The following is a 16,611-nucleotide window of genomic DNA, read 5'->3' on the forward strand; positions in this document are numbered from 1 at the left end:
GACTCAGGTCAGGATCCCAGTGTTCCTGGATCAACCCCCATGTCAGGCTCCCTGCTCAGCAGGGAGTCTGCTTCTCCCTCCCCCTGTGCTCTCACACTCTTGCTCACTCTCTCCCTCTCAAATAAATAAATAAAATCTTTAAAATAAAAGAAAAAGTCAGCAACTGCTCAAAAAGATGTAATTATATAGATTTGAGGACTAAACAACTCTTGGGATGGTTTCCACCTGGGTATGCATGGCATAAATCATAGAAAGGGAAAAAAAAGTTTACAGAGAAGGTATACACTTATGTAAAATTATACGCGTACTTGAACAAAAATGTCTGGAAGAGAATTTACCAAAATGTTAACAATGTTTATCTTTTGAGTGGTGGGATCTAGGAGCATCTTTACTTTCTTTATATTTTAGTTTTTCAATTTCCTAGAATGAACATACATTTTTATCACTGGGGGGGGGAAAGAGAAGCTATTTTAACATTTTTAAAAGATCTTATTTATTTATTTATTTATTTGAGAGTGAGCGAGAGAGAGCACAACCAGGGGGAGGGACAAAGGGAGAAGGAGCAGCAGGACTCCCCAGTGAGCATGGAGCCTGACACAGGGCTCGATCTCAGGACCCTGAGATCATGACCCGAGCCAAAGCCAGACACTTAACCAACTGAGCCACCCAGGCACCCCTTTGAACTTTCTTTTTTAAATAATCTTTTGAGTCATTTTATTTGTTTTGTTTTGTTAAGTAATCGCTATACCCAATGTGGGACTCGAACTCATGACCCTAAGATCAAGAGTCACATGTTCTACCAACTGAGCCAGCCAGGCGCCCCAAGAAGCTATTTTCATTAAAAAAAAAAATCCCAGGAAGATGAGGGCGTTTTTATCTGATGGGCATGTATTTTCTCAATAAAGTGTGAGGCAACGTCAAAAGCAGAGAGTAGGAGGGAGAGATTTGAAGAATGTGAAGAAGGTAAGAACCGGTTGTTATAGAGAGGGGAATCGGAGAGGAAAAAAAGGTTCCCAGGGTAGTGCTGAGGACCTAGTGAAGGCTGATGATCATTAAGCTGCCCAGGTTTAGGATTGCCTCCAAAAATCCTGAACTGCACAGGTGTGATGTTTGGATTCCTCTGGGGGCGGGGTGTAGTACTCTGGGGTACTGCCTAGGGAGGTGAAGGTATTTGCAAGAGTCATAATGATAATAAATTCAGGAATTTAAGTGGGAAAGGGAGCAAGCAAAGATTGGCAGAAACCGATAAAAAAAGAGAATGTGTATGTGGGAGGGGAGAATGAGTTAGGAGATTCATGAGGTCAGAGAATTATTGTAGCGGGGTTACTTGAGCAAGTAAGCTGTGGAAGCTTGGGAAGTTGTGGACGGAGAACTTGATACTTGAGTTAGTGATTTCAGAGGTATCATTCTGTCAAGATCTAGAGTATAACCATGTGACTGGGTAGCTGAGGTATAATTCATTGAACCGAATCACAGAACCACTCTTTTCTTAATTGTTAGAACGCTCTCATCCACACCCTTCCTTGCCCTTTGATTGCAAGCCCTGAAATTAATGGCCTTCAAGAGTCTGACTGGAATCTACCTTTCCTGCCTTATTTTTCCACTTCATCCCTTCAAAATCGTAGGCTGTAGGCAAACCAAACTATAAACTTTCTCAACTTCTTGTCTTTATGCACAAGGTTCCCGCCTCCTGAAATGCTCTAGCCCAATTTCTGAAATTACACATTTTACCTATCCTTTATGCCCCAGATTAAGAGCCTCAACCTCCATGAAGACTTCCCAGAACTCCCTGATGTGAGTTTTCATGGTATTTCATGCACACCTCTCTTAGGACACTTAATATTTCCTACTTTGTGTCTTTTCACATATTTGGGACAATTTGGGACAATTTGGGACTCCTTGAGGATTAAGATTAGACCATGCCTAAAGCAATTTTTTACTCCATCTTCAAGCATAGCATCCTAAAGAGATTATTCACTAACTGCCTAGGTGTTTCTGAAGTTCAGTAAATAATAGTCCCCTCTTATCCACAGGGGTATGTTCCAAGACCCCCAGTAAATGCCTGACACCCAATAGTAGTGAACACTGTATGTACTGTTTTTTCCTATACATACATAGCTATGATAAAGTTTATTTATAAATTAGGCACAATAAAAATTAACAGTAATGAAATAGAACAATCATAACAATATACTATATATTACATGAATGTGGCCTCTCTCAAAAGATCTTGTACTCACCCTTCTTCTTGTGATGATGTGAGATGATAAAATGCCTACATGGTAAGATGAAGTGGGGTGAATGACACAGGCACTGTGATGCAGCTTCAAGCTACCATTGACCTTCTGACTATACATCAGGAGGACCATTTGCTTCCAGACCATGGTTGACGAGAGGTAACTGAAACCATGGAAAGCTAAATGGCATTTAAGGATTATTGGGTACACAGCCAAACATTTTTTAATAGTTGGGTATTTAGAGGTGTCTGGGTGGCTCAGTCGTTAAGCACTTGCCTTCAGCTCAGGTCATGATCCCAGGGTCCTGGGATCGAGCCCCACGTCGGGCTCCCTGCTTGGCGGGAAGCCTGCTTCTCCCTCTCCCACTCCCCTTGCTTGTGTTCCCTCTCTCACTGTCTCTGTCAAATAAATAGAATCTTTAAAAAAAATAAAAATAAATACTTGGATATTTATTTTAATGTGTCTTAGGGAAATACTTGGCTTTCCAAGTATGATAGCAGTAAAATGTTTTCCTTTTAAAATAAGTGTATTGGGGCACCTGGCCAGCTAATTCGGAAGAGCATGCGACTCTTGACCTTGGGGTCATGAGTTCGAGCCCCAGGTTGGGTACAAAGATTACTTAAATAAAACTTAACAAATAAAATTTTTAAAATAAGTGAATGTAAGCTTTAAAAAGTGAGGGTTTTTTTTAACATTACAGGAATTACACAAATAGAGAAAAATTCCTTGAAGGTCTGCAGTCCGGGAAACATTGCACTGAATAAAAAAAGACTAGAAAACCAAATCAGAGAACTAGGCCATCCTTCATAAATGATTTATTTAAACAGTAGTACAAAAATGTATTCACTTTCTCCATTGACAATCTTCGTTAAGCATAAAAATACAATAGCCCATCTTATAAAACAAAAACATCTCAACTCCCTCTGGCTACTGGTTTGAAATGCTCTATCTGCTTCCTCACCCTCCATTTACTCAACCCACTGCAATATGGCCCCCATTCCCATCATCTGACCAAAACTACTCTGAAAAGATCAATTACCTACTAACTGACAAAACCAATGAAACCTCTTCTGTCCTTATCTTATTTAACTTGGCTCTCTAAGGCAGCATTTGGCATTGTAGACTGTTCCTGGAAAGTTCTTTCCTCCCTAGTCTTACTTCCACATCACTGTCCTGTCTCCTCAGTCATTCCTTCCATCTCTTATGCTGAATCTTCCTCTTTCATCCCTTAAATGTTAGAGTTCCCCCACTCTTTTATTGTGATGATGATTATAAAAGGAATGAAAAAAGTGATGTTTGTATCTGGTTAGGAAAACTGAAAAAGTACAGAAGAAAAACCAGAGGTTAAGTTTCCTGTATATTTTTTCCAGAAAAAAATTATGTATAAATATATTCTCCTTTGTTCTTTCACACAAATGTTCTGCACCTTGGGGTTTTTGTTCCATTTTGTTTTGTTCCTACATAATAGTGTATCTTGGAGAGCTTTCCATTATCACCTCTTGGCATATACAATTCTCATTTTTTTACTGGCTCTATAAATATTCCACCAAATTAATGTATTGTAACTTAACTAGTTCCTTGCTGACGCACACTAGGTAGCTTCCAAGTTTTATTGTATTCAAATGTCACAGTAAATATCCTTATGTAAGTGAAATTTTTTAAATTCCTATAAGTGGAATTGTCAGACCGAAAGGAATGTTTTTAATTCTTATATTATCAAATTACTCTCCACAAACGTTACAACAATGTAAATCCCCATGATGCATAAGACTGTCTGTTTCCCCTCACTTTTGCCAACACCTAGTCATTGAACTTTGTTTTACTGGGGGGCACCTGGCTGGCTCAGTCGGAAGAGCACACAACTCTTGACCTCAGGATTGTGAGACCACACTGGGTGTAGAGATTACTTAAAAATAAAATCTTCAAAAAATTTGTTTTGCTGGTCTGTAAGGTGAGAACTGAGATCTCATTGTTGTTTTGATTTGCATTTCTTTAATGAGTGAGGCTGAGGAGCAGTATTTGTTGTTATGTATTTTTTCTGAAAAATATTTACAATCTTTATTCATTTATCAGGTTATTCATCCTACTGATTTGTTAGAGCTCTTTGTATATAAAGAAAATTAGGGGCGCCTGGGTGGTTCGATTGTTAAGCGTCTGCCTTCCACTCTAGGAGTGATCCCAGGGTCCTGGGATTGAGCGCCGCATGGGGCTCCCCGCTCCGCTGGGAGCCTGCTTCTTCCTCTCTCACTCCCCCTGCTTGGGTTCCCTCTCTGGCTGGCTCTCTCTGTGTGTCAAATAAATAAATAAAATCTTTTAAAAAAGAAAAAAAAAGAAAAAGAAAATTATATAATTTATCCTAGAGGTTTCTTTTAAGTAATCCCTAAGCCCAATGTGGGGCTCGAAATGACAACCCCAAGATCAAGACTCACATGCCCTACTGAGCCAGCCAAGCGCCCCTAAAATTTGCTTCACATACACGTGTGTGCTGAGTTGATGGCCCCCAAATCTTTAACTCTAGCCTAGACTTCTAGCCTAACTTCAAGTTCCAGTTGTTGATTACGTATCTTCAGCTACATGAAGCTAAAATTCATGTATGTTTATAAATTAGCATAGCCGGATCTGAATTCATCTTTCCCCCAATATGCTACTCCTCTTTTGCCATCTTGGCTAATAATTTGATCATTCAATCAGAAATTGCATGCAGAAATCTAAGCCATCCACTTCTTTCTTACCTCCTACATCCAACTGACCAAGAACCCTGAAATATTTTACCCAAATGATCGCCATGTCTTCCCAACTAATTACTAGCAATGTCACACAATGCTTAAATGGCGACTTAAATGGTGACTGCTCTAACCCCCAGCCTCTTCCGAAGCATCCCCCTTGCTGCCAGACTAACAAATCCAACCATCTTCCTCAATTAGAATCCTTTCAGTACCTGCCCCCTCCCCTCCACACGTGCAGCATTTATAAAGATAACATCGAATTCCCTGGTGGGATATACAAAGCCATTCATATGGTTCATATGGTCTCTGTTGTATTTCACAAGCCCATACAGGCCACCCTCCAGCCACAGTAAACTCCAGGCCATACCTCCAAATAGAATATGCTTTTTCAGACTTCGTGACTTTGTGCACCCTACTCACTGACAAACAAGCCCTCCCCTCAGTCCACATCAGGAATACCTATTCAAGACTCAGGTCAAACATGTCCTTCTTTGTGTTTCTGTAGCAATCAGCACTTACCCCTCCCCTGGTATAAGTCCTATTGTTTCTTGTGTACCTGCTTGTCTCCCGCTCTAGATGGTGAGTGCCTTGAGGGCAGGGACTAGAGGTTTTATTCATATTTGTATCCCTAGCCCCCAGCACGGGGCCTAACATTTTAACAGGAGCTCCACGTAGGTTTGTTGAATAAACGGATGAATGGGTAGTTCTCAGTCTGAGCAAAGCTCTGACCTCTGCTGCCTTACTACTTCTACAACAATCGCTATCTATATAACCATACAGTCCTTTACCAAACCCCACTATTGTCCACCCCTCCTCCCAGCAGTGCCAAATACCCTAGCCAAAATTTCCGTTACCCAGGCAGTCACAAGAGGCTGGGTCTGGTCCAACTCGAAGGGGTGGAACACAGGACAATGGTCTCAGTGTAGGTCCTGACCAATGCCAGTGTTGAGATCAGAGTCCACCCCCAAATCCCAAAGACAAGTATTGCTGTCCTACTTATTCAGAAGCTAACCTTTAGTATAGAGAGAGGGAAACCTATCTCAAGATCATTCCTTTAAGTGTGACTAGACTTGACAAGTGGTCTCCCTCCTCAAACGCTGAGCCAACAAAGAGCACACACAGGCACAACAAGATACTTCTGCAGCGATAGGAGCAAACACAGGACATTTATCTGAAGCTCTCCACACTGAGTCAGGCTCCGCATCATTGCCAGCAAGCAAAGAACAAGACATAGTTTCTTTTTCTAGTTTCTTTTTAATAATAATTTTGTAAAAGCCAGTAAGCAGCTACAGACACAATTGAAAAGCAGACCACTAAAAATAAAAAAAAAAAAGATGAGAAACAGCAAAGACACATCCTTCACTCCACAATAAATACAGAGCTGTTAGTGGTCCCCCACCAACATCCCATGGGAGCCCTAGCTTCCTGTGTGCTCACGGGTACTCTCCATTATTGTGCAGGGAAACCAGACAGCATTCACGTGCGATGATGTCAAATCGAGTGTGTACAGGCACTGCTGAGATCAAGGTCTACAGTTTTGGCCCTAGACTTGAGTGGGGCTTGGTCATTCTTAACCTCTTCCAGGCTGTGCTGGATACCATAGCCGAAGTAGATAGCAAACCCTAGTGGGGAAAAGCAGCCGTGAGGTAGGGAAATAGTGACCTGTAAAAGCTTCATAGGTCTCCCTACGTGAGACCAAGAGGGAAAAGAACTGGGGTAGGACACCCAAGAGGACTACTCTTCCCAAGTAGATACCTACCAATCAGCATCCAGACCCCAAATCGGGCCCAGGTGCCAGCTGTCATCTGCATCATAAGGTAAATATTCACAAAGATGCTCATGAGTGGGAGGAGAGGCAAAGCAGGTACCTGGGAACAAAGCAAAACCTTCTTTGTATATACCATGAGGTGACCTAGAAAGAGATCCCTAACCTACTCAGGCCAGGAAAGGGAGGGCCCGACTCCTACTCAGCTTGTATATTTCAATTCCCACTCATTTAATGTGCCTCACACAGGACTCCAAGGATACACAGCTTGGGGAAAATAGAACTAGAAAGGAAATACCGAGAGAAGTCGTCTTTGGCCTAGGTATCTCCTGTACCTTTCCTTCCTTGTCCAATGAAAGAATATTTATGAACCCTACCAGACCACAAGGCATCTGGAGCCGATTCTTCTGAGCTGGATGGACGGGCGGGTGGAAAGAAAGGTCATTTACCTTAAAGTGCAGGGGAGTGGAACTCTGTGGCTGTCTCCAGATGACCCCAGTGATCCCAGTAATGAGCAGCAGCAGCAGCACAACCACTGCAGTCCACACTGGGTCTCCAGAAAGCAGTGGGATGGGCCACTGGGCCAACACCAGGCAAAGAAGAGTCAGCAGCAGAGCTTCAAGGGTCAAGGTGAGAAACAGCAAAACCAACTCTTGAGACCAGCACGTGAAGACGTTAGGCACCCCATTCCAAGGAAGGTCACGCTGTCTCTAGTTCATCCTCAGCCACCAAATGCCACACACTCCCTTCACCCCACCCCCAGACCCGTCATGCTGACCTCAAAACCACCACCCTAGAGAAAAATTCCACTGCTCACCAACCAATGAGGAGCACACATAGACAACTTGGCCCGAGAGTGGAGTGGGGACGGAGTTGAGTGGACAGAAGAGCCCCTGGAGGGTCAACTTCTCTGCTTCAGTGATCTTCTCCTCCTGCAGCTCCACCTCATCGTCCTCATTCTTCAGCTCAGGCTGATACCTGAGGCAAGAGGAAGAAGGCAGGATTAAGAACAGCCCTCAGGGGCGCCTGGGGGCTCAGGTGGTTAAGCGTCTGTCTTCAGCTCGGGTAGTGATTCCAGGGTCCTGGGACCGAGTGCTGCATCAGGCTCCCTGCTTCTCCCTCTGCCCCTCCCCCTGCTCATGCTTTCTCTCGCTCTTTCTCTCTCAAATAAATAAATAAAATCTTTAAAAAAAAAAAAAAGAAGAACACTCCCATCTTCTCCCACGCAGCTGAACCTCCCTCATAATCATTAAGGGTACGAGCTCTTTTTGGCCGGCTGGGCTGTCCATGTTCCTCAAGGAGAGTCAGGATAAGGCAGGAACAGATCCCCATCATTCCTCATCCAAGAATAAAAAACCCCAATCCTACTTTACAGAGGGAGTCTCACCTGAGGATGAGAACACAAATAGCCACCAGAGAGTAAGCAAGTAGGGTCCCAATTGACATGAGGTCCACAAGATCAGTGAGTTCAAAGAGGAATGCCATGCATGCTGAAATTGGTGGGCAGAAAACAAGAAATGAGAGAAGGGAAGAGCACAGTTAAGGGAATTGGTGAAACAACTAGGGGAAGGGCAAAGCCAGGTTGGGTTGGTTGGTTGGTTGGTTGGTTTTTACCTGCAATAATGCCAGAGACCACAGTGGCCACGACGGGGGTGTGTGTGCCCGTGTGGACCCTGGCAAGGACGCGGAACAGGAGGCCATCCTCTGCCATCGCATAGATCACCCGAGGCATGGGGAACATAGAGCCCAACAGGCTGGAGAGAGGAAGGGCCAGAGTGGCATGAGTTCGCTGCGGTCTCTGTCCCAACGCAGCTTTCTCCTCACAGCCCTTTTAAGGGCTACTCGCAAGCACTGAATGCTAAAGCCTGAGACTCCGACCGCAGAGAACAATCGTTCGCCACTGACCTGGTAGAAAGCGCACAGAGGGATCCAATAGCCACAACGTAGCGGGCCGGGGCCCATCCAGTATAGAGAAAGGCCTCAGGCAGGGGACTTTCTGGCTGAAGCTGGTAGTAAGGCATCATAAGCGTAAGTGCCGAAGAGACACCAAAATATGCCAAAAAGCAGACGAACAGTGAAATCACAATGCCCACAGGGATGGAACGCTGGGGATTCTGAGCTTCCTCGCCTGCAGGAAGGGGCACAAGTTTCCGAATCAGGGAAGCAGGCCGGCTTCTCTATCCCACCCCCCGCAATGTGCATGCCACCTGAACACGCACTGTGCCCCAGCCCCCGACAGAACCACAGAACCACAGTGACTGTGTTACCTACCAGTGGTAGCGATACAGTCGAAACCAACAAACGCATAGAAACAGGTAGCTGCTCCACGGAGAATCCCCTCGAAGCCGAAAGGCACAAATCCTCCAGAGCCCAGAGGGCCCAAGCTGAAGTGGAAGAAAGGGATGGAAAAGGTAAAGGTGTGTTCAGCCACCTCTGTGCCTCTTCTCTAATGCCAAACTACTCAGCCAGGTCTTTGAGACCTCAACTCCCCACTCCTCCTCCCCAACCCAATCCCTCAGCATGGACCCCCCTGGCTCCGCATCATGCTCCCAGCTCTGCAGCCCCCAGGAGTGAACCTCCTGACCTATCGGTGTCATTGAGTCCAGCTATGGTCAGCTTGTAGTCCTCTTCTGTGAGTTTCCAATTGTGTAGGTCCCCCTTAATGAAGCCAGAGACGATGACAAAACCGAGAACCAAAAGGTTCACCACTGTGAACACTTTGGTCACTAGGGCTGACTCACTAGCCCCCAGAGCCAGCAATCCTGTGGGAAAGAAGCAGTCAGGACTCAGAAAAGTCCTCAGTCCAAGCTTTGTTTCCCACCTCTGTGCACACCTTTCCTGCCCAGCTTCTCTTCTTTCTCACCATTATCGCCTCCACCGAGCCCATCTCAGGCTTGGTCCCTCCTAGCCCTGCCCCCACCAGTTATCCCTGTGTCTTCCCTCACCGGTGAGCAACAACACAAGGCCCAGAGCAAAGAAGTCTGGATATTCTGCGAGGACATGGGGAACATGCAGTGAGATGCTCCCCCGCAGGGTCTGAGAGATGTGGTTCCCAATGAGGTTGTCAAACGCCGAGCTCCAGGCCCGGGCCACACTGGCTGTACCTGGGGGGGCAGAGGGAGAAACACGGGGTCAGGGGCGCCTGGGTGGCTCAGATGGTTAAGCATCCGCCTTCGGCTTGGGTCATGATCCCGGGGTCCTGGGATCGAGCCGCACGTAGGGCTCCTGGCTCAGCAAGGAGCCTGCTTCTCCCTCTCCCTCTGCCTCTCCACCTGCTCATGCTCTCTCTATCTCTGTATCTGTGTCTCAAAAAAAAAAAAGAAAAGAAAAACAGGGGGTCAGGTTTCCTTCCCCCTCCTCCCTCCCTGGAATCCGGTCACACAAATACTCCCTGCTGTTTTCACCTAGTCTTACTTTTTTTTTTTTTAAGTAGGCTCTACACCCAACGTGGGGCTTGAACTCACAACCCAAAGATCAGGAGTCAGGATGCTTCACCAACTGACCCAGCCAGGTGCCCCTAGTCTTACTTTTTAAAAACCAAAACCAGTCAATTTAGGACACCAGGACAGAGATTAGAAGAATGAACAATTTCTCCACACCTTCAACCCTCCCAGCCAACCCCCCAACACACACACACACATTTAGGGGTGCTGAAGTCCTGTGAATGTTAAAGAATCTATCCCTTCACCATTGCGCCCAGACTTCCGGGCTCAAAGCCCCTTCATTGGCTGTGCACAGATCCCTCCCTGCCCCAGCATCTCACCTATAACATAGGAGAGGATGAGGTTCCAGCCAGTGGTGAAGGCCCAAAGTTCACCCACTGTGACATAGCTGTAGAGATAGGCAGAACCAGAGCGGGGAACTCGGGCACCAAACTCCGCATAGCACAGTCCAGCCAGCACAGAAGAGAGAGCGGCCACCAAAAAGCAGATCACAATGGATGGTCCTGCTTTATCTTTGGCCACCTCACCAGCCAGGACGTACACACCTGCACCCAAGGTGCTGCCCACACCCAGGGCCACTAAATCCAGAGTGCTCAGGCATCTGGCAAGGCGAGTCTCAGCCATGCCCGGCTCCAGCGCACGTCTGCGTACCAGCTTTTGACCAAATCTGCGAAGTGCCTGCCACAGCATTCTAGCTGGAATTGAAGAGGATTCTAAGATCTGGTGAAAAACAAGACAAAAAGCCCTTCAATAGGGCTCATTATCCCTAAGCTCTAGGAGTGCATGACAATACCACTCCACCAAGCAATGGAGCGATGGGGGGATGGGGACAATATTGAAGGGACAAAGGCAAGTGTCTTCCTCTAACCTCAGTTTCTTCCTTAACAAGTAGGAATAACAGTAGCTCACAGGTTTGTAGAAGGACTAAATGCAGAAAAGACCTGTGAAAGCCCCCTACAGTAAAGCGGCCTGGCACCTCGTGAGTGCTCGGTCAGTACCAGTCTCCTTCTCTGACGGGGAAACTAGGGTTTATCCTAGACCCCAACCCAGGAACCATGGAACCTAATCTGTGTCCGTTCCCTGGCCTGTAGCTCCTTGGAAATTCAACAGAACTCACCCCAGGAGTGGCCAGCAACTCTGGTCAGAAGCCGCTTGTCACATCCACTACCCACGTTCCTTTTCAGTGCTTACCCCAAGGGCTACTTAATGGGCAAGGTTCCTAGATTGCCGGGAGGGAGGGGCAAGGGAGACCGACCTCCCCCGCAGATCAAAAGTGAGCACCGCCTCGATTCCATCCCTACTCACCAAGCCCACACCGCGTAAATCGTGCTACTGTCGCCCAGGGGAGTAAGCAAATGTTCCCCCACTTCCTCCCGCCCTGCTAGGCTGACCAGCAAGAATCAACAGTGGGGCGGGGCTTCGACATCTAAAGATTTGGAGATGTACCCCCGAGAGGGACTCCAGGGCAGCCCGAAATTGCTTGCAAGAGAGAGGGGTTCCACCCTATGCCCCCCAACTCAGCTCCCGGATTCATCCAGAAATGGTCTGGGGCTGAGGTGGGGACGAGAGCCTTGGCTCCTGGGGCCGGGGTCTCGCCCAGCAACAGGTCACGGCCGCGTTGATGCAACTGCTTGCTATGGTTGCCTGAGAATCCTAGGTATGCCCCGACCCTCGCCGTCCCCTTCCGACACACGTGTCGGCCCCCAAGGCTTACCGGAGAGCTGTTGCAAGCCCAGGGAGAGGAGAGTCTCGGGTTGGGTTGGGTGAGGCTGAGTTAAGCCGAGTTGGGTTGGGGCCACCGACTTCGGTGTTCAGGCTTCAAAGCTCGGGCTTGGGGTCGTTGCGCGCCAAGCGCCCCCTTATATATAGCGGGAGGCGGAGCCGGTAACGTCATGGAATCCCACCCCCAATCCTCCCTACACCACATAGACACACAGTCTCTCTCTCTCTCTCTCTCTTTCTCTCTCTCTCTCTCTCTCTCTCATTCATTCATGCCTTGGCTTTGCAAAAAGGATTGCGTGCCGCCTAAGATTGCTTCCCACTTGCAACAGCCAGCCCAGCGTGGCAAGGAGCAAGAAAGCAGGGGGGGGGAGAGGGTGGCCCTTTCCCATTCTATGAGCTTAGAGTCAGAGCAGGACAATGAGAGGCTTCCTGGCCAGAGACCCCATGGGATTTTCTACCTTTGTGCCTTAATGGTCAGAATCTGTGATTGGCGGCAGTGGGGGAGGGGGAGAGAAGTGGAGGAGGAAACGGCGCAGGAAGTCTCCAACTCACTCTCCCTCAGTCTTCCTTAGCTTGCTTTTCTACAGCAGGTTCCCTCACCTCTGAAATCTTTCCCAAGGACCATACCAGATGACAGACAGCCACCTGACTCCGATCTCTCAGCTCTCACCCTCAACTGTGGGTATTTCAGTTGCAGTCAGCAAGAGAATGAAAGATTTTCAGCCACCACAGATAATTAATTCCATCTCGATTTTTAGGCCTCAGTCTCTCCATAGTGTATTTTTAGTTAAACTATTAAATATAATACTGTAACGATATGGAATGATTGGAGGAGGATGTGTTTAATTCCATTTTCCTGATGAGTAAGTTGAGGCTGAGAGGCATGACTTCCCGGACATGACACCATAATAATTTGTTGACCATCTTACTGATAAACCCGGCCTGTTGGACTTCAATGCCCGCCTCCTATAGGTACCATACCTCATTTAAATGTACAAGAAGAGGGGCACCTGGATGGCTCAGTCAGTTAAGCCCCAGACTCGGTTTCTGCTCTGGTCCTGATCTCAGGGTCCTGGGATTGAACCCCATAAATAAAAACACAAGAAGAGGGGGCGTGACAGCAAGCAAAACCAAACAGGGAGGAGCACCGCATTGGGACCTGCCCTTTTAGGCTAGGAGTTTCTGGGAATCAGAAGAGGAGCTGAAGATTCAAAGAATGACCACACTGGGTGTCAAACCCATAATCCCATCAACCCAATCAGTTCTTTTTTTTTTTTTTTTTTACGATGTTGTATCTATCTATTTGAGAGAGAGAGAGAGACACAGAGAGAGAGTGTGTGCACCAGCAAGCACACGAGCAGGGGGTAGGGGGAGAGGGAGAGGGACAAGCAGACTCCCCGCTGAGCAGGGAGCTCAAGGTGGGGCTGGATCCCAGGACACCGGGACCATGCAGAATCAAGGCAGCCACTTAACCGCTTAACCGACTGAGCCACCCAGGCACCCCCAACCCAATCAGTTCTTAATCATAATGGAGCAACAGGGGTTGTGAAGGTGTGGTTCTCCTCCATCAAGATACCCAAGGGAGGGGCGCCTGGGTGGCTCAGCCCTTAAGCGGCTGCCTTCAGCTCAGGTCATGAAGAATCCTGGGATCAAGCCCCACATTGGGCTCTCTCCTTGGCGGGAAGCCTGTTCTCCCTCTCACACTCCCCTTGCTTGTGTTTCCTCTCTTGCTGTCTCTCTCTGTCAAATAAATAAAATCTTAAAAAAAAAAAGATAGCCAAGGCATTAAAAATGGACCCAAGGGCGCCTGGGTGGTTCAGCTGGTTACACTCCACAGTCAGTGCAGTCTGCTTGTCCCTCTCCCTCCCCCTCACCCCTCCCCCTCATCTCTCTTTAAAATAATTTTTTTTAAGATTTCACTTATTTATTTGACAGAGAGGGAGGGAGAGAGCACAAGCAAGGGGAACAGCAGGCAGAGGGAGAAGCAGACTCCCCACTGAGCAGGGAGCCCAACACAAGCACTCAAACCCAGGACCCTGGGATCATAAGCCAAGCCCAAGGCAGATGCTCAACCGACTGAGCCACCCAGGTACCCCTAAAATAAATATATTTTTTAAAAACAGCATTACAAAGTGGTTGGGAGTGCAGTCTTTGGAGTTAGTCCTAGGTCAAATTCCCAGCTCATCCATTGTGGCCTTGAGCAAATTATCTAAAATCTCTGAGCCTCAGTTTCTGGATTAAAAATACACATTTCGGAGGGTTGTCATGATGCTTAGGTGAAATTATGAAGTCAACTCTTCTTGCCTGGCACATGGGGAGTGTTCAATGAAAACATAACACATATTTAGAATAATATATTAGTGTGTATGGTAATCATTTGATTGCTTAAATTAGTTGACTGATTCGAGTATGAGATTGACAAACTGGTGTTTTAAATGTTGAGGAAGAAGACATCAGTACAGGCTGGAATACATAAAGAAGGCCTCTTAGTTTGTAAGGGGTTAAGAAGAGATTGGCAGGGTGGCACCTGGGTGGCTCAGTTGGCTGAGCGTCTGCCTTCAGCTCGGGCCATGATCCCAGGTTCCTGGGATTGAGTCGGGCGACGGGCTCCCTGCTTAGTGGGGAGTCTGCTTCTCCTTCTCCCTTTGCTCCTCCCCCTGCTTCAGTTCTCTCTCTCTCTCTCTCTCACTCACTCTCTCTCTCTCAAATAAATAAATCTATTTTTTCAAAGATTTTGTTTATTTATTTGAGAGAAACCGTGAGAGAGAGAGAGCACAAGCGTAGTGAGGGGCAGAGGGAGAAGCAGATGGAAGCAGACTCCCCACTAAGCAAGGAGCCCGACACAGGCTTGCTCTCAGGACTCTGGGATCATGACCCAAGCCAAAGGCAGACGCTCAACCAATTGAGCCACCCAGGTGCCCCAATAAATAAAATCTTTTTTTTTTTTTTTTTTAAAGATTTTATTTATTTATTCGACAGAGATAGAGACAGCCAGCGAGAGAGGGAACACAAGCAGGGAGAGCGGGAGAGGAAGAAGCAGGCTCACAGCGGAGGAGCCCGATGTGGGGCTCGATCCCATAACGCCGGGATCACGCCCTGAGCCGAAGGCAGACGCTTAACCGCTGTGCCACCCAGGCGCCCCCCCAATAAATAAAATCTTAAACAAAAAATAAGAGGTTGTAAGGGAACTTAAGCTGAGCCTGGAAGGATGAAGTGTAGATTAATCTCGGGATCTACAAAGAGGCGTAGTCAGCAGTCCATGCAGAGGTGAGCTTAGCGAGTGAGTGTTAGGCAGCTGTGGAAGATAAGACTGGGTAATAGACTGCTCCCTCTTGGAGTAATGGGTGTCAGAAATTTATTATCCAATATGCAAATAGTAACTCTTATCTTTGGTCATAAATTCACACTCAAGCCGGACAGCAGACCTAATAGGTACTCCATTAGCCAATAAAAATTTGGTCAATGACTTAGAAGCGTCAGGAGGTGCCCTCCAATTCTAACAGTCCCAGACTTTGTGAACAACTATCCCCATTGACCTATCTGTCCCTTTCACAAATTTGTAGAATTCAACCATATTTCCTTCCTCAGCTTTTATTTTTCCAGAAGTTCCATGGTGTCCTCAATCGTTATGGACTTCCTCCAACTTCAGTATCTCTTTCTTGTGGTACAATGGCCATGTGCAAACACTTTTTTTTAAATGTAAGCTCTACACCCAACATAGGGCTTAAACTCGCCGTCCTGAGATCGAGTCACATGCTCCACTGACTGAGCCAGCCAGATGCCCCCAAACACTAAAGTTATTATTTGTTTTTATTATAAAACAACTTAACATTAATGAAAACTACAAAAAAGTCACCCACAATTCCTAACAAGCCAACTATTTGTATTTCTGCATGTTCTTTTTTTTAATCTTTTTTTTAAGGTTTTATTTATTTGACAGAGAGAGTGAGAGAGCACAAGCAAGGGGAGCAGTAGAGGGAGAGGGAGAAGCAGGCTCCCCGCCAAGCAGGGAGCCCAATGCGGGGCTCGATCCCACGACCCTGGATCATGACCTGAGCCAAAGGCAGATGCTTAACCATCTGAGCCACCCAGGCACCCCTGCATGTTCTGTTATGGTCTTTGTCTGTATTCAATTATCATACAATTTTACTTTATCTTTTTTTCAGGATCAAATATTTTTCCAAATTACTACTTCTGTTCAAAATTATCATTGTTAGTAGTTGCGTAATATTACATAGTACTGGGGCACCTGGGTGGCATCTGGGTGGCTCAGTCTGTTGAGCATCCACCTCTTGGTTTTGGCTCAGGTCAAGATCTCCGGGTGGTAAGATCAAGCCCCGCCTCAGGCTCTGCACTCAGCAAGGAGCCTGCTTGAGATTCTCTTTCCCTCTCCCTTTGCCCCTCCCCCACTTAAATGCCTACACACTCTCTCTCAAATAAATAAATACATCTCTAAAAAGACATTCCATAGCACTGATGGCAACATTATTTATTTAACCATTTAAACATTTATTCAGGTTGTTTCCAGTTTTCCTTTATTCTACAAAACACCTTCATTAACACAATGACTCAAAAAAAAAAACACCCCACAATGTCTCTATTTACTAGAATTAACCTTCTTAGGCTTCATTCCCAGTAGTATGATTATTGAGTCAAAGATAATGAAGATGTTTATAAACTTTGATACTTGTTACAGTGCTTCACCAAAGGAAATTTTT

General features: G+C 46.5%; 2 protein-coding genes across 4 annotated transcripts in view; both read right to left on the bottom strand.

Annotated features, from left to right (window-relative positions):
• The window catches only part of TEX11 (testis expressed 11), a 279,061-nt gene extending 272,259 nt beyond the window's left edge, over window positions 1–6,802 (bottom strand). Inside the window, exon 1 of the mRNA XM_034649574.1 lies at window positions 6,723–6,802. The gene's annotated coding sequence lies outside the window, so the exon portion shown is untranslated. The remainder of the gene's footprint in view (window positions 1–6,722) is intronic.
• On the bottom strand, window positions 6,110–12,056 carry SLC7A3 (solute carrier family 7 member 3). 3 transcript variants are annotated; one of them, XM_034649577.1, is made up of 12 exons: window positions 11,886–12,056; window positions 10,492–10,866; window positions 9,674–9,832; window positions 9,313–9,490; window positions 9,000–9,112; window positions 8,634–8,856; window positions 8,343–8,482; window positions 8,116–8,218; window positions 7,546–7,706; window positions 7,178–7,344; window positions 6,723–6,831; window positions 6,455–6,585 (listed from the first exon to the last, which is right to left on the bottom strand). In XM_034649577.1, the coding sequence occupies exons 2-12, from the start codon at window positions 10,859–10,861 to the stop codon at window positions 6,455–6,457; spliced, it is 1,854 nt and encodes a 617-aa protein (XP_034505468.1). In that variant the 5' UTR covers window positions 10,862–10,866; window positions 11,886–12,056. The 3 variants fall into 3 exon arrangements, with proteins under 3 accessions (XP_034505467.1, XP_034505468.1, XP_002918063.2); XM_002918017.4 differs by having other exon boundaries at window positions 10,492–10,891; window positions 11,886–12,055; XM_034649576.1 differs by lacking the exon at window positions 11,886–12,056 and having other exon boundaries at window positions 6,110–6,585; window positions 10,492–10,861.
• Between the last annotated feature and the right edge of the window lie 4,555 nt (window positions 12,057–16,611).

This window comes from Ailuropoda melanoleuca, chromosome X (assembly GCF_002007445.2).
Source record: "Ailuropoda melanoleuca isolate Jingjing chromosome X, ASM200744v2, whole genome shotgun sequence".
Lineage (NCBI taxonomy): Eukaryota > Metazoa > Chordata > Mammalia > Carnivora > Ursidae > Ailuropoda > Ailuropoda melanoleuca.

Bases quoted from the DNA above. Each gene is read 5' to 3' on its own strand.
- SLC7A3 (XM_034649576.1), bottom strand. From the start codon at position 10,861: ATGCTGTGGCAGGCACTTCGCAGATTTGGTCAAAAGCTGGTACGCAGA. The intron at 8,857-8,999 runs GTAGGTAACACA...CCCTTCCTGCAG, and splicing joins CGACTGTATCGCTACCACTG to GCGAGGAAGCTCAGAATCCC. The intron at 6,832-7,177 runs GTAAATGACCTT...CTTTGTTCCCAG, and splicing joins CCACTCCCCTGCACTTTAAG to GTACCTGCTTTGCCTCTCCT.